Source organism: Mus pahari, chromosome 15 (genome assembly GCF_900095145.1).
Source record: "Mus pahari chromosome 15, PAHARI_EIJ_v1.1, whole genome shotgun sequence".
NCBI lineage: Eukaryota > Metazoa > Chordata > Mammalia > Rodentia > Muridae > Mus > Mus pahari.
Window position 1 is genome coordinate 60,978,616 of NC_034604.1, and position 27,752 is coordinate 61,006,367.

Here is a 27,752-nt window from a genome sequence, read left to right on the forward strand (position 1 = left end):
CTGGATAGGTTCAGGCTTGTGGTTCCGGGGCACCTGGGTAAGGTTGTGGCCTCTTCTCAGCTTCTCCAGGAATATTACTGGAGAGCTCTGCTCTGGGAGGTCTAACGCAGGAGAACTGTGCTAGGGTGATGGAGGGGGGGGAGGGGAAGATCCCGTGGGCCAAACAATACCCAAATTTGGAAACATTTGAAAAGCTCTAGAAGAAAAATGTTTTTGAATGTCTTTTGCCCCCTTTCAAGGACAAGTAAATACATTGTCTCAGGGTAACTGTTGCTGTGATGGACCAAAATGCTTTTTTTGTTTTGTTTGTTTTTTTCAAGACAGGGCTTCTCTGTGTAGCCCTGGCTGTCCTGGAACTCACTTTGTAGACCAGGCTGGCCTCGAACTCAGAAATTCACCTGCCTCTGCCTTCCAGGTGCTGGAATTAAAGGTGTGCGCCACCACCGCCAGGCTGCATTTATTTTGAGAACAGCTGGGAATCTCTGATGGCTGCATAGGCTACAGGTGGCAAAGAATCCCAGCATCTGAGAGCCAGGCAGGTGCCTCCAGGAGAAGCCTTTCATTTAACAAAAGAGGAAAGTGAAGCCCGAAGTATTAACATCAGAAAGGAAAAGCGAGTGGTTTGTTTCAGGCATCACCCAGGGCTGATTCCTCTCGGGGTCCCTAAGGATTCCCTGATTTCCACCTGCTGGTGTTTCCCACTGGCATTGGGTGAGATCCTTGCCTCCCATGGGCTTCTAAGAAGAGGCTGCCTGCTGGAGGGGCGGGGGATAGCCTCCCAGGATGGAATGCCCAGCAGTGGCAAAGTTGCTGAGGTCAAGACCTGACTGGAAGCCATCATACAAGAAACTTGGGGCCTTGGGCATCATAGTTGTCTCCGAGTAGCCCCTTGCCTCCGCTGAGGCTACAAAGACGGGCTGTTTGTGGTCACTTTCTTCTGGTCCTCTCTCCAGCAGCACTGCGCCTGTGTACTTGTGCCCCTCCCTCATGACAGCGCTCAGTTCTGTTTTGCTTTTTTTTTTTTTTTTTTTTTCAAAAGTTGAGGGGGTGAGGGTGGGAGCGAGCGAGCGAGCGAGCGAGCCCTGCCCGAGAGAGCAAGCGCTTTCCAACATTGTTGGGAGGCTGCGTGGATGAGGGTGTTGCTAGTCAAACGCAGCGGTGAAGTCACTTTATGGATGGGGCTGGAGAGGCAGGCAGAGAGGTGCAAGCTAAATACGCGTGCCTAGGGTAGTGAGACAACCTGAAATAATCCACGTCGGGTCCCAAAGACCGCCTTCCACTCGCAGGGTTATGGGTGGCTCTCCCAGCTCTCGTGGGAGCGTTGTAACTCACCCTGTGACAGATGACCAATACCCTGGGTACTAACAGCACCGTGGAGCAGTGAGAGTCTAGGGTTTCCCTTCCCTCCTCCTCTGGAGTCCCCTCCAGTCCACCCTGTTCTTCCCTGCCCGACGCCCAGGGTTCCAGCTGTCAGGACCACGAGCCGGGCTTGGGATCCGCCCGCTAGCCTTTGGGCGGGGACTGCAAGCGGGACAGCCAGCTGCCATTGGAGGGGAAGGCGAGGGCGGAGGGGCCGAGCAGGGTCAAGTCCCGGGAGCGCGCGGCCGGCCGCAGTCACGCCGCAGTCGGGAGAGCCAGCGCCTGAGCGCAGACGCGCCCGCCATGAGGGAGATTGTGCACATCCAGGCGGGCCAGTGCGGGAACCAGATCGGTACCAAGGTGGGTCCGGGCGCGCTTTTCGTTCCTGCGGGTGGGTGGTTAGCGTCGCCAGCCTCGGAGGACCCAACCTTGCTTCTCCGACCCAGGCTGACCCTGCCACTTCTGGGAGAGCAAGTCCCGGAGAGCCTGCCCTGTGTCCCTGAGGGCAGACTCAGTGATCCGATCCAGAGAGTGGGCCAGCTGGCCCTCGGGATCCGGCTCGAAGTAGACCACGGTCCCAGCTGTGGGTTCCAGAGGGTGCGCCCTGGGGCCCGACTCAGAGAGTGGGCCATCGGTCCCGAAGGGTGCGTCCTCGAGAACTGGCCCCGGGGACTGAGATCCAGCGGCGACCTGGCGGAGAGAATGAGCCATGGTTCTCAGGGGGCTGACTCAGGGTTCGACCCAGGGTTTGCGCCCTAGTCTGAGGACTCGGGAAGCGGGTCACAGGTCCGGGTGCGGGTGGCGGGGACTTCTCAGGCTCCCAGTCTGACTCTCTGTCCCTTCGCCGTCCCCTCGCAAGTTTTGGGAAGTGATCAGTGATGAGCATGGTATCGACCAGGCCGGAGGCTACGTGGGCGACTCAGCGCTGCAGCTGGAGAGGATCAGCGTCTACTACAATGAGTCATCCTGTGAGTCGCGCGGCTTCGGGCTGTCCCCCCCACTCCCCCCCCCCCCGGCCTCCGGCGCCGGCACCTGGCCTTTCCCGGCTGCCTTTCCGGCATGCCCTGACAGGACCCGACCGTACCCTGCCGGGACCCGGGCTGGACCCGGAGCGGAGAGGCTCGCGGGATGCGGTCTTGGCGCCGGGAGAGTTTGCTCAGAAAAAAGTTAGGGCGGGATGGAGCTGGATGCCCGGCCACTCCCTCACTCCCCCTGGAGCGGGAAGCCCGCCCCAGGGCTGTTCAAACTGTGGGATCTGGCCTATCCCGAAGGCTTGAACCAAGCCATCCGTTGAGGTTATGAAATAATCTCATCATTCCCAGGCCATCCTTTTCTTAAGCTTTTAAAGAATGGACCAGAACAATCGAATGGAATGGAATTTCAAAGGCATCTTTTATTAAGGATGCTGAGCTTAAAGTTTGAGGAACACTCGTTTAAGTGATTTTTCTGGTCCTTCACTTAAAGTTATATTCATTGTACGCCAAAACTGTAGACAGCTCTGAGTAATTAATGGGGGATTAGTAAAATTCTAGACTCTGGGTAATCCCAGTTTGGGAATAATAGCACCTCTGTCCTCTGAAAGCTAGTTTATAGGCAGGTTTTATAAAAGTGGGACACACACCTCACAAACCAACGAAATCCCAGGGCACAGAAAGAACACCGAGAAATGGCATGTGCAGACGCTCCCATGGAATGACATTGAAAGCGCTTCCAAGACGCTCTCTGGAGTCACCAGATTTTTAGAGTTACTTCCCACCTGTTCACCCAGAACTGGCAAGGGCGGTAGATATGAATCATGGGATATTGCTCATATAAGTAGACCTGAAACACATGGAAGTTCTAGGCAGCTCTTAAGAGAAACGCCAGTGTTCACTGCACTTCCTCTTATTCACCGGGTGACATTTGTTGACCCTTTCCTCAACTTGGTCCTGTGCAGAGCCAAGCAGGATGTGGTGGAACTCCAGTTCCTGCAAAGCCCATCCTCACGGGATGGGAACTACAGCTTGCCCTGGTGTCGTGCTGTGCTACAAAGGCACAGTCTACTCAAATGACCGAAGAACTCATTTGAGTCTGAAGAAAAGGGACACAGAACCCCTGGGCTGGCACCTGGGAGGAGCTACTCAGACAGCTTTGGGGTGTGTGTGTGTGTGTGTGTGTGTGTATGTATGTATGTATGGGAATGTCCATAGGACAGGTGCCAAAAAGCAGACGGAAGGCCAGACTGTTGCCACAGATCTTGTTTATTTCTCTGAAGCTAGAGTAGTGCAGTTGTCTTAACAGGAGTGTTGGAGGTGAACTGGGAAATACAGTGGACACGAAGCAGGCAGGAGTGTTGATTTCCCATTAGTCCCGCCTAGAACCTGTGATAGAGAAACTTGCAATACCCTCTCTGAAAGGACACTGGTTATCCCTGCCAGGCAGCTCTGGCCTGGTGGGACTTGCTGAGTCGACTTTTCCAGAAACCTGGAAGTGAACTCTGGTGGGCTTTTTCCCTCTCCAGCTAAGAAGTACGTACCCAGGGCCGCCCTGGTGGACTTGGAGCCTGGCACCATGGACAGCGTGAGGTCTGGGCCTTTTGGGCAACTCTTCCGGCCTGACAACTTCATCTTCGGTAGGTTCCACCTACTGGCTTGCTTGTGTTTGTTTCCTTTTTATGTATTTGTCGTGGTACCAGGGGTTGGGTTGGGACTGTCCACTTGTGGCACTTTGTAGGTAACGTTTAAACGTTTTCAGATTTTGGAGTCTTTTTGAATTTTCAGGTTAGGGATGCTGAGCCACGCTTGTGAGAGGCAGAGTATATCCCAGAGAAGTGGGCCGATCCTAAGGATGATTCCTGGTCTAGGGGCACTACAGAGATGGAATGTTTTGAAATCTCTTCATCTCGGCCCCTTCTTCAGAAGGTCCCAGGCAGATAGCAATTCTGAGAGGAAGGAAGGAAAACACCAGTGTTTCCTATGAGGCTAAGTAGTTTTTTGTTTTGTTTTGTTTTTTAAGATTTATTTGTTATTTTATCTAAGTACACTGTCGCTGTCTTCAGATACACCAGAAGAGGGCATCAGATCTCATTACAGATGGTTGTGAGCCACCATGTGGTTGCTGGGGTTTGAACTCAGGACCTTTGGAAGAGCAGTCGGTGCTCTTAACCACTGAGCCATCTCTCCAGTCCGAGGCTAAGTAGTTTTACTAAACATAATGAAAAAGTTATAGATCAAAATGGCTTAAACTATCAAGGCAAAATTCCAAATCTCACTGTATTTAAAACAAAACAAGACAGAAGAGCACTCTGTGGCATGTCATAGCACACAACCCTTTTGGTTTTTTGTTTGTTTTTGTTTTTGTTTGTTCTGTTTTCCTGAGACAGGGTTTCTCTGTGTAGCCCTGGCTGTCTTGGAACTCACTTCGTAGACCAGGCTGACCTCGAACTCAGAAATGCACCTGCCTCTGCCTCCCAAGTGCTGGAATTAAAAGCATGTGCCACCACCGCCCGGCTACACATAACACTTCTGTACCTCCAGCATTGGGGAGGCAGAGGCAGGTGGATCTCTGTGAGTTTGAGGTCAGCCTGGACTACATAGTGAGATTCAGGTCAGCCAGAAATAGACTTGGCTGGCGGTGGTGGCGCATTCCTTTAATTCCAGCACTTGGGAGGCAGAGACAGGCAGACTTCTGAGTTCGAGGCCAGCCTGGTCTACAAGGTGATTTCCAGGACAGCCAGGACTACACAGAGAAACCCTGTCTCGAAAAAAACAAACAAACAAACAGAAATAGTGAGACTCTTTTTTAAGGAGGAGGAGGAAGAGAAGAAGAATTATGATATTTATTATAATTATTATATTAATATATTGTGATACTGAGCCCGAGCAGATATGGGGTCACAGCCACCAGTGTTCTGGCCCATGCCTTTGCTGCACAACTGTGGCCTTGCTGTTTAACCTGCACTGGGACTCTCTAGTCCTTAGTGAGACGGAATCAAATGGTTAGGTGTGCAGAGGGTCACAGCAATGCTCCCCGTGGGAACTGCAATCTTGCCTCCTACAAAGCTTCCGTGCCTGGTTCTGTTCCGAAGAAAGAAAAAGGTTGTGTACTGATTCCTGTAATCCCGGCACTCAGAGGTGTAGGCAGGAGGATCAAGAGTTCACAGCCCTTTCCCGCTACATAGGATGCTCGAGGCCAACCTAGAGCTACATAAGACCCTGTCTTAGAAACAAGAAAGACAGAAAAAGACCCGCCTTGGCTGCCACTGCTGTCACAGCAGGGAAGGGGACCGGCTTTATACGGATCAGTCCTGAACAGCTTTTGGTTAGTAGCTCCTGTGGGGCTTGGCAGGGACTCTTCTGGGCCTGCGCTGTGAGCATCTGAGGTGAGGTAATGGCTGTGTAGAAAGCACTTGCCTCAGAAGCCTGACCAGGACCAGGATCAAGTCCCTGAGCCCACATAGAGCTAGGTGTGGCAGCACAGGTCTGTCCCAGCCTCTCACAGATGAGAGGACTTAGAAGTTCACAGGCAGGGAGCCGGGGCTAGGAAGCACTGAGTGAAAGACCTTATCAACCTCTGGCTTGTACCCAGGTGTGCACGTGCACACACACACACACACACACACAGAAGAAAATGGCATTTGGCATTTAAAACTGTTCCCAAACTTTCTTGTACCTTTATGCATTCTCTTTCCCTTTTAAATATTTTTTTTCAAATGTAATACACAAATATACATTTAGGAAAAATTTCATGCATATGAGTGCTCTGATCTCATGCACACATGCACACCAGAAGAGGGTATCAGATCCCATTACAGATGGTTGTAAGCTACCATGTGGTTGCTGGAAATTGAACTTGGGTCCTCTGGAAGAGCAGGCAGTGTTCTCATAACTGCTGAGCCATCTCTCCACACACACACACACACATACACACACACACACACACACACACACACACCCTTCATATATTTATAATATTTATTTAAATAGGGTCTCACTGTGTAACTCTGACTGACCTGGAACTTGAATATACTACCATAATAGGCTTTTCTTTTTTATTTTCTATTTGTGTGTGTGTGTGTATACCCACAAAAGTCTGAAGGTGTTAAATCGTCTGGAGCTGGAGCTTCTAGGCGTGTGTGCGAACCATGGTACAAGGAACTGAAGCTGTGTCTGCTGGCAGAGCAACAGTAGGTGTTCTCAACCACTGAGCCATCTCTGCAGCCCTCACCCACTCCCTGTTAAGAATTAATTACATGGGATGGTATAATTAAAGGTGGTGCACACCTTTAATCCTAGCACTTGGGAGGCAGAGGCAGGTGAATCTCTATGAGTTTGAGGCCAGTCTGGTCTGCAGAGTGAACTCCAACAGCCAAGGCTAGACAGAAAAACCCTATCTTGAAAAACTAAAAAAAAGAAAAGAAAAAAAAAAGAATTTATTTATTTGAAGTAGGGTCTCACTATGTAGTCCTGGCTTGCCTGGAACTTTCTGTGTCAATCAAGATGACTTCAAATTCAGAGACCTGCCTGGCTGCCTCTGCCTCTCAAGAGCTACGATTAAAGGTTGTGTGACACCATGCTCACTGCAGAATGTTTAAACATTTAACAAGTCCTGACATAAAAATTCTTTCATTGTAATTTAACAAGTTGGACACTATTTTTAATTGAGAATTGTGATTTATTTAAGATAACCTGGGTGTGGTGGTCATAACTGTACCTTTAGCACCCAGAAGGCTGAAGCAGGGTGGTCACTGGATTCAAGGACAGCCTGGTCTATATAGTGTGACTTGAGGGGACCCTGGGCTACCGAACAAAACTTCGTCTTTATAAAAAGAAAATCCTCACTTGTGGGAAATGCCTATTACTCAGATTTCCCTTTGTGATGGCTATACTGACAGTGAGCAGAGTTTATGGGCTCTGGGGCTCTGAACTCATGTCCTCCTTTGGAACTGTTTAAATTACAGCTGACTCATGGATGGTTCATCTCGGCTGGTTCACAGCCTTTAGCTGGCTTTGGTAGATTAGAACAGAGCATTGTCAGGCAGGGCTCAGCTGGTGGAAGGGTGTGAGGGAGGGCCCTTCCTCAGCCCCAAAAGACTGAATCAGTAAGCTGGTGCCATCTCAGTTCTGGATGTAGTTTGGAATGGCACACGCCTTTTGTCCCAGTACTTGGGAGGCAGAGGCAGGTGAATCTCTGTGAGTTCAAGGCCAGCCTGGTCTACCTAGTGAGCTCCAGGACAGCCAGGGCTACACAGAGAGACTCTGATTCAGGCCAAAAACAAAAACAAACAAACAAACAAAAAAAAAACAACAAAAAAACCAGCAATGGCATTAGTAATATATAGTTTTAAAAAAGTGAGAGTTCCCAATGACATGATCATACTCTCATTCTTAATTGCTGGGTACATAGCACCCCTGCCAAGGAGACTGTGGGAAGGCAGCTAAGCGCCAGACAGGCTGTTTCCTTAAAGCCTTTTGGCAGGTTTGTAGGTTTCCTTCAGATGCAGGACTGGCCGAGGAGGAGCCAGGGAGCACGGAGAGCTGGCCGAGTTAATTCTTCCCTCAGTTTGAGTTGGAGGAGAACCAGAGGGAGGACTGTGAGGAAAGTCTAGGCGGGCTGCAGTGTGCCTGCCAAGCATCAGGTTTGCAGCCTGTGTTTAACAAGCTGGAGTCACTGATTAACGGCCGAACGCACCGTGTAGATGTTCAACTTATGACCCCCAGATATTTAAGCGGGGATGATCCGTTGCTAGGAGACAAGGGCAAAATATTTTTTTTTAAAGTCACCAGCTTCCTTTTTTTGTGTCAAGAGTAGAAAATATTTTGGGGTTAATCCGTGCTACGGATAGGGACGGATCTGAGTTGCTGGCATAAACTGGAGGAGTTAAGTGTCACTGGAACAGTTAAAGCTTGAGCAAGCTTGATTTAAGGTTCTGCCTTGCCTTCAGCTGCCCTTCTGCGTGGTCTGCACTTTTAATGAATGGTTCCAAGGCTCTGACAGTGTGTGCGGTCCTTCTGTAAAGCAGCGATGGTTCTACGCTGAGTTCCCACTACACAACCCTAAGTTCTGAGTTGACCTCAGGGTTTGTTCCTCTCATCGCCTGGCCTTGGGCCTAGCCTGGCTGCTGCCTGCTGAGCTGTGTGGGGAGGGGTAGATGTGAGTTTGTGGGTTTAAGAAGGACAATGACAATCTGCTGGCTAGTGTTTTCGGATGAGGGAATTGTAGTTGAGGAAATACCCCCATCAGACTGACCTGTGGGCAAGCTAGTCCTGAGGGCATTTCCCTCCTTCCTTTTCCCTCCCTCTTTTTTTTTTTTTTTTTTGGTTTTTCAAGACAGGATTTCTCTGTGTAGCCCTGGCTGTCCTGGAACTCACTCTGTAGACCAGGCTGGCCTTAGACTCACAGAAACCTGCCTACTGTTGTCTTCCGAGTGCAGAGATTAGAGGCATGTGCCACCACCAGCCTGTGGGTCATTTTCTTGATTAATGATTGATGTGGGAGGGTCTGGCCACAATCCCTGGGCAGGTGGTCCTGGGTTCTATAAGAAAGCAGGCTGAGCAAGCTAGTAAGCCACACCCCTCCACAGTCTCTGTGCCAGCTCCTGCCTTGAGTTCCAGCAGTGGCTTCTTTCCATGATGGGCTATAAACCATAACGTGTAATAAACCCTCCCCTCCAAGTTGCTCTTGGTCATGGTGTTTTATCGCAGTCATTGATGCCCAAGACATCGCCTTAGAGTTTGCTCAGAGAAACCAGCCAGGCTTCCCTGGGTAGCACAACTCGACAGGATGGGAGAGAAGCCCATCTCAGACAAGGTTAAGCCAGGGAAAAGCAAAGCAAGAAAGTGGCTACCTCAGAGGCTCGCGGGGCCAGTGCCTATCAGGGTGTGCTGTCGTCACGGAGCAGGTGTCTGCCCTGAGCACCATGCAGCCACACAGCTGTTCTGTCTATGGTCTTGGGGCAGCACTGTACACAGAGGGTCATCAATGGCAGGAGCAAGAGCTGGAACCACCCTCCTGAGGCTGGCAAGAGGGACGCCACTGTGGTCATGCCGGGCTGCCAGCTCGAAAGCCACCTTTTAATACTGAAACGTGATTAATGTTTTCATCACTGAGTGAAGTCAAAGTGTCTTCCCGTGTCCTGTCCAAACATCGCATGCGTGTGTAGTGTAACTACGGGGACCGCCTCTGTCCCATGGTGTCCCATGGTACCCTTGGATAGGTAACTAATATAGGTGCTTGGGGCAGATAACTTGTACGGGGGGTTTCCACATACACTCACTCTTACATGTTTGTACACACAAGCGATTTGGTGTTCTGGAAATGAAGTTATGCTATACACACTCCTGAAGTCTCTTGAGACGTTCACTAACATACGGCAGACCTCTTCTGTGGCAGTCATAGGACCTTTCCATTGTGCATCTTATGGCAGTCATAGGACCTTTCCATTGTGCATCTTATTCAGCAATTCTCCTTGTTACTGATGATATTTATTTTCAAGATTTATTTTATGTATGTGAGTACACTGTAGCTGTCTTCAGACACACCAGAAGAGGGCATCAGATCCCATTACAGACGGTTGCAAGCCACCATGTGGTTGCTGGGAATTGAACTCAGGACCCAAGAGGCTCTTAACTGCTGAGCCATCTCTCCAGCCCTATTGATATTTAAAGTAATTCACTTAAAGACATATTTACATGTTCTCTTGATTATCTCATAAAATGTGCCTATTGAGTTTGAAGATTTTTTTAAGGTGTTATTTTTTTAACATGTATATGAGTGACCATAGGTATGTAGGTGTACCACATGCATTGCAATACCTGAAGAGCGTGCTAGATAACCTAAGGCTGGAGTTAAACAGTTGTGAGCTGTCATGTGGGTACCAGGAAATGACCAAGATCCACTGCTGAGCAGTTAATGCTCTTAACCACTGAACCATCTCTCTAGCCTGCAAATATATCTTAATGGAAGATTACCTTTGATTTTTGGCATGCAATGATGCAGGGTGTTTGTTTGTTTGTTTGTTTTTGCTTTCAAGAGAAGACATGGTTTCTGTGTATCCCTGGCTGTCCTGGAACTCACTTTGTAGACCAGGCTGGCCTCAAACTCAGAAATCTGCTCCCTGAGTGTTGGAATTAAAGGCATGTGCTTCCACCCCGTCTGCAGATAAAATTCAATGACATAAAACATGAATCATCCTGTGTACATATAGACATGATTGTTTCAGTATAATGATCATCAAACCTTAATCCAATTTGGGTAATATTTAATGTAGCTCTCACATATATGAACTAATTGGGGAAAGTACACAGATATTTCCAAGGCCCTATAATCATATTGTCATTTGCAATTTTAAACTTTTTGTAGCAGTGTCATGTGATATGCATTGTCAGAACAGGAGGTGTGCAGCACTCAGAAAAGCAGAGACTAAATACATTCCCCCCCACCCTGTTCTCCCTCGAACCCTTTTTAAGTATATCCCATCATAGCCGGGTGTGGTGGTGCACGCCTTTAATCCCAGCACTCGGGAGGCAGAGGCAAGCGGATTTCTGAGTTCGAGGCCAGCCTGGTCTACAAAGTGAGTTCCAGGACAGCCAGGGCTAAACAGAGAAACCCTGTCTTGAAAAACCAAAAAAAAAAAAGTATATCCCATCATGAGCTTGCATACATATCTTGTATTACACACAGGTCTGCATTTCTACAGGCTGGGGAAAATGTTTTCTCTAGTAATGAGTGTAAGTTTTGTGATTAACGAAACTGAAGAGAGTGCTTCAACTGTAGGCATCAGCCCTTCCAAATCAGAGTTTCTTCTGTAAAGGAAGGTGGAGAGGGCCCGTTGGCTAGAAGCAGCCACTCTACAGCGCACTGGCCGACTAGATGGCCTTTGCTAGCCACTTGGACTCCTCTCATAAACTCAGAACTCTTGGGGGCGTGCTAGGCTCCTTTGCATGACTGGACTGGATATAATTCAAGGGTAGGAATCACCTCTGCGCTGGTCTTCAGTGACAGGTGCAAAATCAATAGTTTCTAAAAAAAAAAAAAAAAAAAATGTGCGAAAGTAATCTTGGGTGGTGAGTGAGATGCCCTGTTCACACTGAACATCATTACTGTTTTGGAGCTGGGCATAGTGGCATGCACCTTCTTCTGTCTTAGCTTTTCTGGTGGCTAAGGTGGGTCTTTGTGAGTTGGAAGCTAGCCTGGGTCTAACTAAAGAGTTGCATGACAGTTAGGGCTACAATAGAGAGATCCTGTCTTGAGACAAATTACTGTCCTGAGAAGAGAATAAATGTTTGTACATAGCACATGCTGAACATTCTTTATCTAAAACTCCCTGAAGCCCGATTTTGGGGTGTCAGAATAGTTGCATATATATATGGAGGTTCATTGCAGATTGGGATAGTGACCGTGTATTGGTTTTCATACACTTTATGCATAGAACCCGAAGGCAGTTCCTACAATGTTTTCAGGGCCTGTCCCATGAGGTCAGGTATGAAATTTTCCATTCATGACGTCAGATCAGTGCTCAGAAAGTTTTGGGTTTCGAAGTGTTTTGCATTTTTGGATTAGTGCAAAGTTCAGGAAGCTCAAAACTATGATGTATACATTGTATCCTCTTTGAACTTTACCATGTACCAAACTTATTTAAAAATCTGAGCCTGGCCTGTTGGGGGTTCATAGAGTTGGAGGCCAGCCTGGGCTATAGGCAGACTGACTCAAAACAAAAAGAAACAACATTATCTGGTCAAAACAAATGTATCTTAAAATTTTATATTGTTTAATAAAATGCCCTAAGGTTGATTCCAGGTGAATCAGGGCCTCAGTGTATAAAGTGTACTCTTTTAATGAGCAGGACCCTGGTCCCTGGATGTATAGTTGGCCTGTCTGAAGAAGTGCTTGCTCACCTGCCTTGTAGGTACTGTGAGAGGTACCTGTTACAGCCTGGTTTCTGTTCTTTGCTCCGGTCTCTTTCACTGAAAAAAAAAAAACATATTGATGGGAGAAAGCAGGTCACTGACACCTCTTTGGAATCTTGTTGCCTTGCAGGACAGACGGGTGCCGGGAACAACTGGGCCAAGGGTCACTACACGGAGGGCGCGGAGCTGGTGGATTCGGTGCTGGATGTAGTGCGCAAGGAGTGTGAGCATTGCGACTGTCTTCAGGGTTTCCAGCTCACGCACTCGCTGGGCGGTGGCACGGGCTCAGGCATGGGCACACTGCTCATCAGCAAGATCCGAGAGGAGTACCCGGACCGCATCATGAACACCTTCAGCGTCATGCCGTCACCCAAGGTCTCAGACACCGTGGTGGAGCCCTACAACGCCACACTGTCAGTGCACCAGCTGGTGGAGAACACCGACGAGACCTACTGCATCGACAACGAGGCCCTCTACGACATCTGCTTCCGCACACTCAAGCTGACCACACCCACTTACGGGGACCTCAACCACTTGGTATCCGCCACCATGAGCGGTGTCACCACATCACTGCGTTTCCCTGGCCAACTCAACGCCGACCTCCGCAAGCTGGCTGTGAACATGGTGCCATTCCCACGTCTCCACTTCTTCATGCCTGGCTTCGCCCCCCTCACAGCCCGGGGCAGCCAGCAGTACCGTGCCCTGACAGTACCTGAGCTCACACAGCAGATGTTCGATGCCAAGAACATGATGGCTGCCTGTGACCCACGCCATGGCCGCTACCTGACCGTCGCCACTGTCTTCCGGGGCCCCATGTCCATGAAGGAGGTGGATGAGCAGATGCTGGCTATCCAGAACAAGAACAGCAGCTACTTTGTGGAGTGGATCCCCAACAACGTCAAGGTAGCCGTGTGCGACATCCCACCACGGGGCCTGAAGATGGCCTCCACCTTCATTGGCAATAGCACTGCCATCCAGGAGCTATTCAAGCGCATCTCGGAGCAGTTCTCTGCCATGTTCCGCCGCAAGGCCTTCCTGCACTGGTTCACCGGCGAGGGAATGGACGAGATGGAGTTCACCGAGGCCGAGAGTAACATGAATGATCTGGTGTCCGAGTACCAGCAGTACCAGGACGCCACGGTCAATGATGGGGAAGAGGCGTTTGAAGATGAGGATGAAGAAGAGATCAACGAATAGGGAGCCATAAGATGCTACAGTGTACATCTGCTCTTAGCCCTGATGGTGTGGGAATGGTGCCCTGGTCTAAGCATGTCACAGGCCCCTCTCAAACCAAATACACCACACCGTTCCCCAAGTTACCTGGAATGGTCCCAGCAGACCAGGGAGATTTTATATAGGAACCCTGAAAGCAAAGTAGGGGGTCATACAGGGCTGAAGAAAGTGACCACCTTTTGTTGAGCCCCCTTCCCAACCCAGAGTTAGAATAGGGATTTGTTTTTCATCCTTGGTGATAAAAACTAAAGTCACACAGTGTTGCCTTAAGTGAATGCATACTATGGAACTTTATGACAATCCATTCATAATAAAATCCTAAACCTGATCGTTGGTCTCTTGAACTTCATCAAAGCACTGTGTTATGTAGTCTTGTTTTTCAGGTACCTATTTTTGTGAGATGCCAGAACATCTTATCTGTCCTGGAAATAGCTGTTTGGAGTAGGGAGTAGGGCCTGCTGTGGGTGGTCAGGCTTCAACAGCTACCTACCACACAGCTAAACCTTGCCATTCCCATCCCTGGGCAGAAGAGGGAAAGGGTGAGGTGGGTACCACTGACATCCCACATGTGCAAACTTTGTCATTCTTCCAGCACAAGAGAAACACCATTCTCCTGCCCCTTGCCTTGCCAGAACCTGGCATCTGCTGGCACCTCAATTATTGTGAGGCAGGTGAAGAACACATGAGGGCAGGAGAACCCTTGGACACTTTTCAGGGCCCAAAGTCTTGGCTCTACCTGCTTGAAACTTGAATTCCTTCAGGGGAGTTAAGAACCAGCCACTCTACAAGCCACTGAAGGACGTTTCTTCCATTGCTTTAGAAGCAACCTGGTCTCTGGCCAGTTATCTCCCTTCCACAGGAGAGGCTCAAATTGCATTACTACTACTCTGTCAAGGGCCCCAAGTCTGATAACAGCTCATCTACCACTAAAATACCCACGTGACTAAGTGGGCCTCACGGCCGTGAGACAATTTCCCATTGAACAACCTTCCAAAAGCATCAAGTGGGGAGAAAATGAGGTATAGTGTGGTCCCTCTGCAACTGACCAGGCAGAGCAGATATGCTGGTGAGAGCTGAGGTACCTAAATGGATGTATGCATCTCTGGTTCACTGCAAAGCTTGGGCTGGAGCATCATACACTATCAAGAATAGCTCCTACCTCCACTGGAAGATGACCCCAGGGTTGCCACTGTATTCTGTATGCCTAAAAGGACATTGTTCCCACATCAACGATGCACTAGGCAAGCTGGAATGTTTTTACAGGACGCAGATGAAAGAATGAAATGGCCAGGCATGTGGCTCACTCTAGAATCCCAATACTCAAACACAAAGCTGGGAGTTAGGCGCATGGCTCTTTTAAATCCCATCATCCTCCAGGGGACCCGATGGACTGTCCGGCTAACATGGGTACCTCCACTCACAGGCACCCGCCACTCACAAGTGCTAAAAGCTGGAGGGACATTAAGAACACTGGCTGTTCTTATAGGACCCAGAGCAGCTCACAACTGTGGTCTTAGGAGATCTAATATCTCTTCTGTCCTCAGGCAACAGGCATGCATGTAGCACACAGACATAAATTCAGGCATTATACCCACACACATAAAAAGATAAAAATGAATCAATCTCTACAAAACAACAAACGAACAAACAAAAGCCAAAGCAGGGGGATTGCTGTAAGTTCAGTGCATAACAACTTTTAGGCCAACCTGGTCTGCATAGTAAATCTGATTTTTAAAAAACCAAAATTAGGCAGGGGGTGGGGGGGTGGCACACGCCTTTAATCCCAGCACTTGGGAGGCAGAGGCAGGCGGATTTCTGAGTTCGAGGCCAGCCTGGTCTACAAAGTGAGTGCTAGGAGAGCCAGGGCTATACAGAGAAACCCTGTCTCAAAAACAAAACAAACAAACAAACAAAAAACAAAATTAGCTAGTACCTCAAAGCTCAAACCTCAAAATCTCATTAGAAGATGAAAGTCGATCTTCACTGTGCCATCTGTGTAACCCTCTCCTGGTGACTGAGAAGAGCAACAGCTCCCAGCACACACCCCGACCCACCGTCGCCTCTCTGAACTCAGATGGTTCAGGGCAGTGTAGCCTAGATGGCACGATGTCCACCTAGTCATGACAGCTCAGGGGACCTAGTTGAACAGTTACCACACCTACTCCCAATGACTGGCTCCTGGATCCAACAGTACTGGTCGGGGCATGAATCTGGAAGGCTGCGGGTTTCTGTGGGAGCCGAAGAGACCAGCAAGGTGAGGTTTTGAGGAGTCCATCTCCAAGACAAAGAACACTTAACTTCTTGACATTATGTTTTCTAAACATAAGCACAGCAGGGCAACCCTCATATGCTCAGGAAAAAGTACAATGTCCACCTTTATTTCTGATAGAAAGAATCCATATGTACATAATACATTCATGTTTTTAAATATGGTACAGTTCTCTATAGAAAACCATTCCATTGAAACAGCAACAAGTGATCTGAATTCAAATTTGAAAATATTTGGTTGAATCAAAATATTCTTATCAGGACTCCAACTGAATTTCACAGCACGTCTGCAGAGATGTCACAGGAGGAATGAAGAGAGGGTGACAGGATTCCACGGGACAGACTCGGCAGGTGGTGCTGTCTCTCCTGTTCCAGCCACTGTTCATGAGGGCAGAGGAAGAGTCTCCTCCCCAGCCCCGGGCAGTTGGTGCAGTTAGTGCAGGTGCTGATGCCCTCAGCTGCAGTGGAGGCCATCCTCACAGCCTGGCTGACTCGGCTCTGCAGCAAGGCCCTTGTTCTGACGGCTGCTGCTCCAACAGACTGAAGCCCTGGGAGGACAAAGGAAAGGGGCCTGCAGCCCTGGGCCTAGCTGACAACCTTCTCATTCAGCGGCTCCTCCTTCTCCTTCTCTTTCTCCTTCTTCTCCTCCTTCTCCCGCTCCTTGTTCCAATCCTGAAGGCCTTCAGGAAGAGAAGTGTCCTCGTCTAAGCTGCCAGTGCCTTCCACAAATTCTTCGTATGTGGACTTTTCTGTAAATGGTCTGGGACCCAGAAGTTGAACCATGTCGTTCTTGTCCAGTACTTCTTTTTCTAACAGTAAGAGAGCAACCTGAAATACAAGCAATTCCCACTAAGTTACTTAGCAAAATCTACTCAAAAGTTAAGATTTCTACTTATAGAAATGATCAGAGCATTTGCTGCTCTTACAGAGGACCCGAGTTCAGTTCCCAGCAAACTACCATCTCATAACTTTAGTTCCAAGGGGTCTAATCCCTACTTCTGGTCATTGAGAGCACTAGACATGCACATTGTGTACGCACGTACATTCAGGCAAACACTCATACACATCAGAAAACTCTAATATTAAAATATAAAATAAAAAGGGTTGGAGAGATGGCTCAGTAGTTAAGAGCACTGACTGTCCTTCCATGAGGCCCTGAGTTCAATTCCCAGCAACCACTTGGTGGCCCACAACCATCTGTAATGGGATCTGATGCCCTCTTTTGGTGTGTCTGAAGATAGCACCAGTGTACTTATATATAATAAATAAAACTTAAAAACAAAAAAGAAAAAGATAAAAAAGAACCTAAGGTAACAGAACATGTCTCATAAATTGGGACACACGTATACAATTGAGGATTATGTAGCTGTAATAAGGAATGCACATAGTTGCATGAAGATAAGCACAGCACAGGACATGTAGCACACGCTGTGCTTGCTCTTAGGAGGAAGAGTAGACTGTGCCACTGAGGAGGCCATCACCTTGGGGCTGGTCCTCATCTGGAACCTTTACACAAGACTAAGCCGAATGCATTTCTCTTTATTGTTGTTAAATGGAGCACAGGGGAAATGAAAGCTTTAGGATTCCTTCTAAGGCTGCCTCTGATTCCCAACCTGTTCATACACATGCAAGTGCACAGCCCAGTCATGGGTAACCACTGAAGCCCTAGTCACGCTTACAGGGGACGTCTGATCACATCAACTGAACACTTCCACCCCAGCGTGTCCCTCACGGCACCTCTCAGACTGGTCACGTTCCAAGGGTAAGTACCCACAGCTCTCAGGGACACAGCGCAGGCTGAGTTATTTGCAAAAGCTCTGCAGTGGGTCAGAAAGCCGCCTCTGCCACTCACTGACTTTGTGACCTTTATGCTGTCACATGACCTCTCTCTGTTGTCTGTCTCTGTAAAGTGGGGAAAATGACTCTAGGTACCTGAGGAAGCTGCAGGCTTAGCTGGTACTGTGGTAGCCAGTTCCCCTTCTCTGGAAGGACCTCAGACAACCTGCCAAGTCCTTCCTCCACAGCTAGGCCCTGAGCAAAGCCCTCAGCCCCTCTCCTCACAATAGACTACTCCCTGGCTGGCTTGACTCTCTTCATTTGCTTTCTTTTCTCTGTTGGGTCAGAAAGTACTTCTAGAATCCAGTGTTTCAGGATCCTTACCCCACTCAACATATCTTCCTTCCACCAAACACTGTAAGGACATGCATCTAGGTAGGGGTACAGTAAGTGCACCCCCACACACACACACTCACCTCCATCATGTCGGCATCCTCTATGCCAGCACAGAGATAGTGATCTCGATTCTGGCAGCTTTTCATTTTTAACTACTTGGTTCATGGGTGTTCTGGCAAAGCCCCCCGGGAATGCGGATGGCCTAAAGCAGCTGTTTACAGCCTCTCGTCATCTAACATGAGAACCAGAACAGCTCCTGCTTCTGTTCCCCAGGCACAGGGAAGACACTCAGCTCAGAGTAAAGAAGCACGGGGAGCAGATGGAAGGAAGGCACTAAACCATCTATCTGCAGGACGCCACACGGGGTAACTCACCCCTGGAATTCCAGTACTCAGAAGGCAGAGGCTGGGGAATCCTCACAAGATTGGTGCTAGCCTGGTCTACACAATGAGTTTCAGGCCAGCCCGGGCTACACAGAAAAATCCTGCCTCAGAAAATAAACAAGGCTGGCAAGAAGGCTCAGCAGGTAAAGACTAGCTGAGCAACCTTGATGACCTCAATTAAACTCCTAGACCCACAAAAGGTGGAAGAAGAGAGCCAATTCCACAGAATTATCATCTGATTGACATTTGTATGCACACACACAAGCTCATCTGTATGTGGGCCCCTACCTTCTCCACGTCAGCCTTCTTCTCTGTGAGAAGAGCCACAGTCCTTCTGTAGGCATCGCTGATGAGTATCCTCACCTCGTCGTCTATCATCCTCGCAGTGGCCTCACTGTACGGCTTCTCTAACACCATGTCCCCCTGTCGTGGGAGGTCAAAGGAGATCTGCCCCACTTTCTCGTTCATGCCAAACTGAACAATCTGAAAAGGACCCAGGACTAATAGGTTAGACAGAGGACCTTCACCCTTAAGACTCACACCAGGGGCTGGCAGAGTGAACAAAGATGAAGTATGACTAAGTTCATCCTGTACGTTCAGGAAACTGTGGGCAAACTGCACCAGCTCTGAAGCACGAAGGCTTCTCTACCTGTGAGGGATGTGAAGAGCTAGAAGCTCTTGATGTGAGCAAACTCCCAACAAGTTCTCCCTGTGAACACACAGTCGCAACCCGAGAACGTGGGACACAGGATGACATCTGCATGTTTCACAAACTGTGTCCATGGAGCTGAGGGACAGCATGGAGAGGCTGATGTACTGTGACTCACGTGACAACATGGAGAGGCTGATGCACTGTGACTCACGTGAGGCTCCCACACTAGACAGCACTGCGTGAGGGAGAAGCTTCTGGAGGTAAAATCAAAACAAGACTTGGAAAGACAAGGACCAGGGCTGGAGATGGCTCAATGGTTAAGAACACTGCATGCTCTACTGCATGCTCTTCCAGAGGACCCAGGTTCAGTTCCCAGCACCTACATGGAGGTTCTCTATTATCTGTGACTCCAGTTCCAGAGCGAGGGAAAGCACAGGCTTCCCCACTTCACCGCATTCTCACCCTTCCCACTCCTGAGATCAGGATGGACAGCAGGTGGATGCCTTGTGAAGTTACTGTGAGAAAAAGAAAGAAGATGCAGAGTGTCTCCAGGAAAGACAAGCAGGATGGACAGGCAGGTCTGCAGCAGAGGAAACTGTGACCCACTGTTCTAGAAATGAGGCCAGCAGGGGGAAGCAGAAAGGAACCCATGAATCAAACACAGGCTCACGTGGTGCTAGAAGGCAGGAAGAAGTACACACAGGAGAAAAAAAATACTTTTTACAAAGATTAGACAGAAATAAGAGCAAATTATAAGCAATAATATCTTAGGGGGGAAATGTAACATTAAAAAAAAAAACTAGTTAGAAAATATTACTTTCAAAGAAGACATGGAGGACAGGCAAAGAGCTGTGTCAGTGGAGAACAGTTCCCAAAGGAGCCATCCATGTCAGCCCAAAGAAAAGAGCCTACTTCTGGGCTGTGGCCGCCTGTGGTAAAAGCTGAAGAAGGCAGGGACAGGAGAGAGGCTGCTGCCTGGGGAGTGACAAAGGACAGGTGCGGGAAGGTCCCGAGTTCAGTTGTCAAGCTGCTGTGAAGACATAGAGCTTAAAAAGTAAACTCGAGGGCTTTTAGAGAGAGGAGCAGGGATGTTCCCAGCATCCACGTGGCAGCTCACAATCATCTGACACACCAGTTCTAGGAAGTCCAACACCCTCTGCCGACCTGCAAGGGCACCAGGCACACATGTGGTTTATGTGCATGCACACAGCCAAGGCACTCATATACCTCAATGACAAAAGAATTCTTTTTTAAAATTAAAACTTTACAGCTGGGCATTGCGGCACATGCTGAAACCCTGACAATTCAAGGTAACCTTCTACAAGTGAGAACTAGCCTGAGCTACATGAGACCATATTTCAAAAAATAAACATTCTGAAAAATAAATTTTAAACTACCCATAAGCATTATTACATGCAGGACCCTAAGGGAAAACTTTGAAGACTATGGCACAATTTTTTTCTTCTGTAAGTTATTATTCTAAAGTGGAATTTTTTTTTTTTTAGTTTTATGTGTATATCTGTATGTTTCTTTACCCATGAGTTCTGGTGCCCCTTAGTGGTCAAAGGAGTCAGATCTGATCTGGTGTTATGGCAGTTGTAAGCTGTCCAGCATGAGCTCTGGGGTAAACGCTTGGGTCCTCTGCAAAAGTAGTGCGAACTACTTATTAACAGCTGTGTCATGTCTGCAGCCGACAGTGATCTAAGAAGGAATCTCTGCTGCAGAAACCTAACCCAGTGAAACACTGTGTCACTTCAGTCACCCGCAAAGGCTAATTCCAGGCAGGTAAGAAAAGGAGGCAGGGGCCCGGCTGCAGACTCACCTGGGCATAGGCACTCTGGGTAACCTTTCTCAAGTCGTCTTGGGCGCCGGTTGTAATTCTCCCAAAGAAGATCTCCTCAGAGACACGGCCACCCAGAGTCATGCACATCCTGTCCAGCAGCTGCTCCTTTGTGTACAGATACTGCTCCTTGGGCAAGTACTGAGCATAGCCCAGCCCTTTGCCACGCGGGATGATGGAGACCTGGGGGCAGGAAGCGCACACTGCCAATGCAGTCCCGAGCAGAGGCCTGCAAGGACACTCCCTGATGAAAGGCAGCACAGTGCTGGGCTGCAATGACCAGGAGAGAAACTGCCCGACCTCAGAGTTGGGCCCAGAAAGCAGGTCTGCCCTAGGTAAGGGCTAACTACCATCGGTCTCAGTGACTGCTGCCTGGGGTCTCCTCTGGCAGACCACAGCGCTGACTCAACTCCTGCACGACCACTTTTGTCTCGGAGGACAAAGGGGCCAAGATGCTCAAAAGCTGACGCTGTCCTTCCAGATCACTCACATGAAACTGAGTGAGTTCTGTTTTCTTTAGAAATTAACCTTATCAAAGGAGTTCTCTATATAAAGTGTTAACCACTAAGTATAAAACAGTTTTATAAACAACTTCCAACCACAACTAATCTATAAAATGGGGGCCACTGTACCCTGTCACTGCCACACAGAGTCCCAAGCTAGCTCGTGTACACTTACAGACAAGTCTGCCCTTGCTAGGACGGCGTGTGAGTGCCACTGCACAAAGCATACCTTGGGTCTGGTCATACATACTGTTTATACTAACAGACCCCTTATTCATGTTTACAGCTTTATAGCATGCCACTGATAAACACATCAGGTATCTATTCTTTGTTTTTTGAGACAAAGTCTTGCACTTCCCCGAGCTGGCCTTGAACTCATGGCACGTTAATCATACTGCTCCAGCCTCCAAAGTGCTGGGATTACAAGCACCAGTGTCCCCCACTACCACACAGTTTCCAGTTCACTTCTGATGGATAGCCCAATTGTTTCCAGCTTACTGACACTATAAATACAGCAGGAAAACTCTTGTGTGGAATCCATCCATTCTCACCCGTCTTGGGTGAGGACCATTTGATCACTTAGAAGCCAGCACACAGAGCCATTTACCTGACAGCCCCACCCCGTTGGCAGTGCACACAGCCCAAGTGGCTCTGTATCAAGTTAGGGTTCCTTTGCAGTTTCTTGGCTTGATGTCAGTTCTTATGTCTCATTCCATAAAGTCTATGCAAATCTTGCCCACTGCTGACCTGAAACTCCAGATCTTCCTGCCAGTACCTCTTAAGTGATCTATCATGTGCCTATGCACCTTTTACATTTCTTCATGGCATTCTCTAAGTCATTTGTTTTGCTTGAGTCAGGGTCTTATTCTGGGCCCATACTGGGCTCATTATGCACGCTGGTCATATGCTCTGCCACTGAGCGACACCCTCCAGTAGTGCTGGTTTTTTTAGGTAGCCCAGACTGGCCATAAATTTAAAATCCTCTTGTCTCTGCCTCTCAAACGCTGAGATTATAGGCATGTGATACCATGCCTGGACCTCAATAACTGTTTTAAATTTTAATGAGGTCCCATTTATAAGCTCTCCCTTTTCATTTATTGATTGATTCCATGTTATGTGTGGCTGTGTGCATATAAGAATATGTTCTCTTAGGGCTATACAGAGAAACTCTGTCTTGAAAAACCAAAAAAAAAAAAAAAAAAAAAAGAATATGTTCTCTTATTCTCCATCATGTGGCTCCTAGGACTGAACTCCAACTGTCAGGTTTGGTGGCAAGCACCCACTGACCCATCCTGCCCACCCATTCACCAACCTTCTTTTTTCAGGTTTTTTTTTTCCAGGTTTTTTTTTTTTTTTTTCAGTTTTTCTGCTTTTTGTGTTCCAAGAAAATGTCTACATATTCTGTGAGAAGTTTTATCATTTTACATTTTAGCTTTTCTAATCTATTTACTTTGTGGCATATGATGCAAGGGTTAATGTTTATTTTTCATATGAACCCAGAGTTATCAGACTCACACGTTAAGAAGACAGTCCTTCCTTCCGTCTCTCCCTCTTCTTTTGACTTTATGAAGCTAGAGTCTCAAAAGGCTAGACTGACCTCAAAAGTCCAAGATGACCTTAACCCCCTGGAGATCTTCCTGCTCCAGACCAAGTGCATGATGACAGGTATGCACCATCACTCCCAATTCCCACCTTGGGAATTGTCGGGAGCAATGTGGCCTCTGCTGCCAGGCAACCTCACTTGTCCCCTCCCCAGTGCCACAGGCTTTACTGCAGCAGTGTACAGTCTGACAGCTGGGCAGTGTCACCCTCCCACCTTGCTGTCCCCACTGTCCTAGCACTATCTCCAGAAACACCTTAATTCAGCTTCATAACAGAAAAGCCTACCTGGGCTGAGAGTGTGGCTGAGATCTGGAGTGTTTGCCTAGCATGTGTAAAGGTCTAGGTTCCACAAAAGAATGCTACAATCCTAACAGAGACTGCAAGGAGGCTAGAGGTCAGTTTGGGAAGAAGCAGCATATGATTCTATAAACAGAATGTACTTTTATTTATACCTTAATTCAATGTATAAGCCCTATATTTTCTCAAGCTTATATTTTATGTGTTGAGAATCTATTGAAAATGCAATTGAATTTTTTTTTCTTTTTTTGACACTATGCAATTGTAGATGACCTAGAACTTGCTATGTAGATCAGGCTGGCCTCAAATTACTAAAGATATACCTGCTTCTACATGAACATGATGGGATTAAAGGTATGGGCTACTACACCTGGCTAAACCTTGCATTTTCCAAAAAAACTTAAAGTTAAACAAAAATTTATTTTCCAATTATCCATTAACAAATACAAAGATACAACAGATCTTTGTATATTAGCCCTGGATTCTGCACATCTCTTAACTCATTAATTCTAGCGGCTTCTCTGCCGATTCCTCAGGTATTTTATGTGTATGTGAATGTTACCCCCTCTGAGACTCCTCTTCAGCTGACCCCAGCAACCATCTTCTGACATCACAGGGCAGCTGAAAGCTTACAAGAGGGAGGCCTCATTAGTCTCTGCTTATGTTCTGGCCAGGACCTCTGGAGATTCCCCATTCCACACACATTTCTATCAGACAGCCAGATATGGTCAGTTCCTATCAGATCTGGGTTTCAACTCTGCACTATTTGTTTCTAGAATGTTCCTGTTAAATTTCCAGTATTTTTGGAATTCTGAATTCTCTTCTCAGCTATCTCAAGATGGCCAATACCTTCAACCACTGTGGCATAATTACAGAAGCCCCTCAGGCCACTGCCAAAGCTGCTTACTACAGGTTAGCTCTCTCCCAACTCTGCTCTGCCTCGGGCTATTTTCTGGCTGTGGCTTTCTGAACTAGGCATAGCAACACAGGCTTCACTCTAGGATCCTAGAGAGGTTGAAACACAAGAGTGAAAACTCAAGGCCTGCCTTGGCTACAGAGTGAGTCCCAGCACAACCTGGAAAGCTTAGGAGACTCTGCCTCAAAATAAAAAGTAAAGGGTGTGGGGGTGGGGCGGTCAGTAAAGTGATTGCTGTGCAAGCATCAGGACCTGAATTCAGATCCCCAGCACCCACCTAACGTGATGTGCCTATAATCCTAGCACTCAGAAGGCAGAGACAGGAGGATCCCTGGAACTGGCTGCCAGCCAGTCTGGCCGAATCAGTGAGCTCCAGGTGACTGAGATACTATGTTGATAATGGTGATAAAAGTAATGTAGAGAGAGCAATAGAGAAAGATATTCAACACTGACCTTTGGTTCTACATTCAAGTGGACACAGGTGAGCAGGTGTATGTGTGCACACACCGGAACACAAACACACATATACACCATATATACTTCAAAAATAAGATAAAATTTTAAAGAGGGCTAGAGGTATAACTCAGTGGTAGAGCACTTACCCAGCATGAATGAGGCCCTAGGTTCAGTCTCCAGGACGGCAGACAGAAGTGTGCTAAGTGTGTGCAGAGTCTGCAGAGGGGTAAGTACCTTCTTCAGCCTTCAGTAGTTTCTGCTACATCCCTCCAAAGCTACACTGTCTGTTATTTCTTGAGTGAGTGCACTCCCTTTCAATCACTGCTTCTATACTAAGCTGGCTCGCCTACTGAATGCACGCTGTGGCACCTTTAAAAGTGGGTCTGCATGTTCCAGATACCAGCCAGCGACCGCGTGGCCTGCTTCGTGGTAAGCCACCGTCTTCTTCTCCTCAGGCTGCAGAACTTGGGTTTTTTTCTCCAAGCCTAACAATAACAAAATCCCAAACCACTGTTTTAGTGACAATGACATTAAATAACATTAAAAAAATAGCAACATAGTACTATGCACCTCCTTACCTAAGACATAACAACTAGGCTGCCTAAACTTCCTGCCCAAAATCAGTCTAGGGGCAGAGTCTAAAATATATCCAACTGCAACAAAAATGTATTTCTCATCTCTGTCCCAGGTTCGCTCTTAAGCCACACACCTTTTTTGGGTAAATATAATTCTGCATTTAGGTCACGTGAGACATGAAACTCATAGGAAAGACAGAAGTACAGCAGAGTCTTCTGTCTGGTTTTGTTATGTAGAGCCCTCAAGTCCTGGGACAACAAGGACACTTGTTGTCTGCTGTGAGCGGAAGGCAGAGGACAGGAAAGACCATGCCAGTGAAAGACCTGAGATCCCACTCAAAGCAGGCCAGGCCATCACACAGGCCAGGCAGTTTATGGGATGAAGGAGTTTGTCAAGAAACACTCTAGGAAGGTCAGTTCCCAATCCATAGTCCAAATGATCCTGTGTAAGAGTTCGATACCAATGACAGAGCTCAAAGATCTGCAATATCAGCTTTTTCCAGCCTGCAGAGAGGCAGACTCCAAACTCATTTTATATCACGATCTATAATTGTAAACCTTAATAGTGCACATTCTGTGGTGGGCAAATCATCACCTCAAGTGTTCTGCTTTGTTTAAAGTAATTCATTTGAAGGGGAAGGAGATGGGGAGTGGGAGGAAGCTATGCTCTCAATAACCGAAGACAAGTGTATTCCACAAAGCTCCCAGGGTCAAAAGTTACTAAGATGACTTAATGCACCTTCTGTTTCCTCAAGCATTTCTTTTTGGGAGTGCTGGAGATGGAATCCAGAGCTGTGTGTGCTAAGCAGGTACTCCACCATTATGCTATATCCCCTAACCTTCATGCTTATCTGAATTTACAAACAATCCCCTCATGGTTCATTACAGTCTCAGTATGCCACATTATTACAAAGCATGAGACTTTGGTTCACAGAGGCAGCACTGTCAACAGGCAAACTCCCTTCTACCTCTGAGGGGAAAGGGTTCAGATCCAAGAAAGCAGGCGGCAAGTCTGGAGATAGTGTGGCAAGCCCCAAGGCTACATGGACATACACCACATGGATATACTACATGGACATACTTTTTTTGTAGCTCTTGCCAAAACTGAGAAATCATGGACTGAAAATTCCTTTTATGAGCTTTTAAAAAAAAGAGATATTCTTACCATTTAACCTAGGCTGGGCTCAAATCTCAGATTCACCTTCTGAATGCTGGGATTACAGTCACATCCCACCACCTATCACCTTGACTACCACCATCCCTTTAACCGGAGTTATACTCAGCTGCCTTACCTCCAATCACTCGCTCAATCGCTTGTTCGAAGTGCTTCTCATTAATGGCATCTGAAAGGTGTCTTGCAGCAATCAAAGCAGCTTCATTGCAAACATTGGCAACATCAGCGCCTACAAAATGAGCACACAAAATCATGCTCAAACTGACCAGTCACACACAGATCTAACCCATCAGGAGACTGAGAGGGGTAACTGAAATACATTTCAAGTGTTTGTAAGAACCCTGAGCTACTCTAGGACTAAGTACAAGCTATGTAATCTTGGTTGGCCCTGTGAGCTAAAATGAGAGGATCAGTAGTAAACAAGTTAACTTTAGAAAACTATTTTCCTTAACAGATAATATGGTTCATGTAATAGCCAAACTATGATAGCATCTTTAAAATTTTATTTGGATGTGTCTGAGTGTTTTGCTTGCATGTATGTCTGTGCACCAACTGCATGCAGTGTCAACAGAGACCAGAACAGGGCACTGGATTACCTGGAGCTGGAGTTACAGATTGTTGTAAGCTGGGTGAGTGCTGGGAATAGAACCTGAGTCCTCTGAAAGGGCAGCCGGTGCTCTTTCCATTTTCTTTTTAAAGATTTATTTATGTATGAGCTGGTGAGATGGCTCAGCGGTTAAGAGCACTGACTGCTCTTCCAGAAGTCCTGAGTTCAAATCCCAGCAACCACGTGGTGGCTCACAACCATTTGTAATTGTAAAAAAATAATCTTTTTGTTTGGTTGGGATTTTTGTTTTGTTTTTTTCAAGACAGAGTTTGTCTGTGTGGCCCCAGCTGTCTTAGAATTCACTCTGTAGACTAAGCTGTCCTCAAACTCAGAGATCCACCAGCCTTTGCCTCTCAAATACAGGGATTAAAGGTGTGCACCACCACACCCATCAATTACCTTAGGTAATTTTTACCTTCATAGTAGAGCCCACATTACATTTGCCATCTCCTGTTTTAGGGCCACTGGGTGTTAAAGGAGTGGATGTGTATCTTCCTTTCTTGTGTGGTCTGAAATTACTACTTACTGAAGTTTGTTGTTTCCTCTCTGAGTAGCAGCCCAAGAGGAGGCTGCTCAATAAGACACTCAAGACACAATGGTGGTGGCAAACACCTTTAATCACAGCACTCAGGAGACAGAGGCATGAGAATCTCTGAGTTCCAGGACAGCCTGGTCTACGGACTGAATTCCAGAATAGACACAGAGAAACCCTTTCTTGATTTTTTTTTTTTTTTTTTAAGATTTATTTAGTATATTTAAGTACACTGTAGCTGTCTTCAGACACTCCAGAAGAGGGCGTCAGATCTTGTTACCAGATGGTTGTGAGCCA

At 47.5% G+C, this 27,752-nt stretch overlaps 2 protein-coding genes across 2 annotated transcripts in view; one reads left to right on the plus strand and one right to left on the minus strand.

Moving 5' to 3' along the window:
- The first annotated feature begins 1,607 nt into the window (after window positions 1-1,607).
- Tubb6 (tubulin beta 6 class V) lies at window positions 1,608-13,806 on the plus strand. Its single transcript, XM_021214352.2, has 4 exons — window positions 1,608-1,719; window positions 2,219-2,327; window positions 3,860-3,970; window positions 12,376-13,806. The coding sequence occupies exons 1-4, from the start codon at window positions 1,663-1,665 to the stop codon at window positions 13,440-13,442; spliced, it is 1,344 nt and encodes a 447-aa protein (XP_021070011.1). The 5' UTR covers window positions 1,608-1,662; the 3' UTR covers window positions 13,443-13,806.
- Window positions 13,807-15,824: 2,018 nt separating this feature from the next.
- Window positions 15,825-27,752, minus strand: part of Afg3l2 (AFG3 like matrix AAA peptidase subunit 2) — a 46,191-nt gene continuing 34,263 nt past the window's right edge. Inside the window, exons 13-17 of the mRNA XM_021214253.2 lie at window positions 26,435-26,545; window positions 24,937-25,052; window positions 20,776-20,976; window positions 18,590-18,784; window positions 15,825-16,574 (exon numbers count right to left, since the gene is read on the minus strand). Of these exons, the coding sequence (XP_021069912.1) occupies window positions 16,332-16,574; window positions 18,590-18,784; window positions 20,776-20,976; window positions 24,937-25,052; window positions 26,435-26,545 (866 nt within the window). The 3' untranslated portion in view covers window positions 15,825-16,331. The remainder of the gene's footprint in view (window positions 16,575-18,589; window positions 18,785-20,775; window positions 20,977-24,936; window positions 25,053-26,434; window positions 26,546-27,752) is intronic.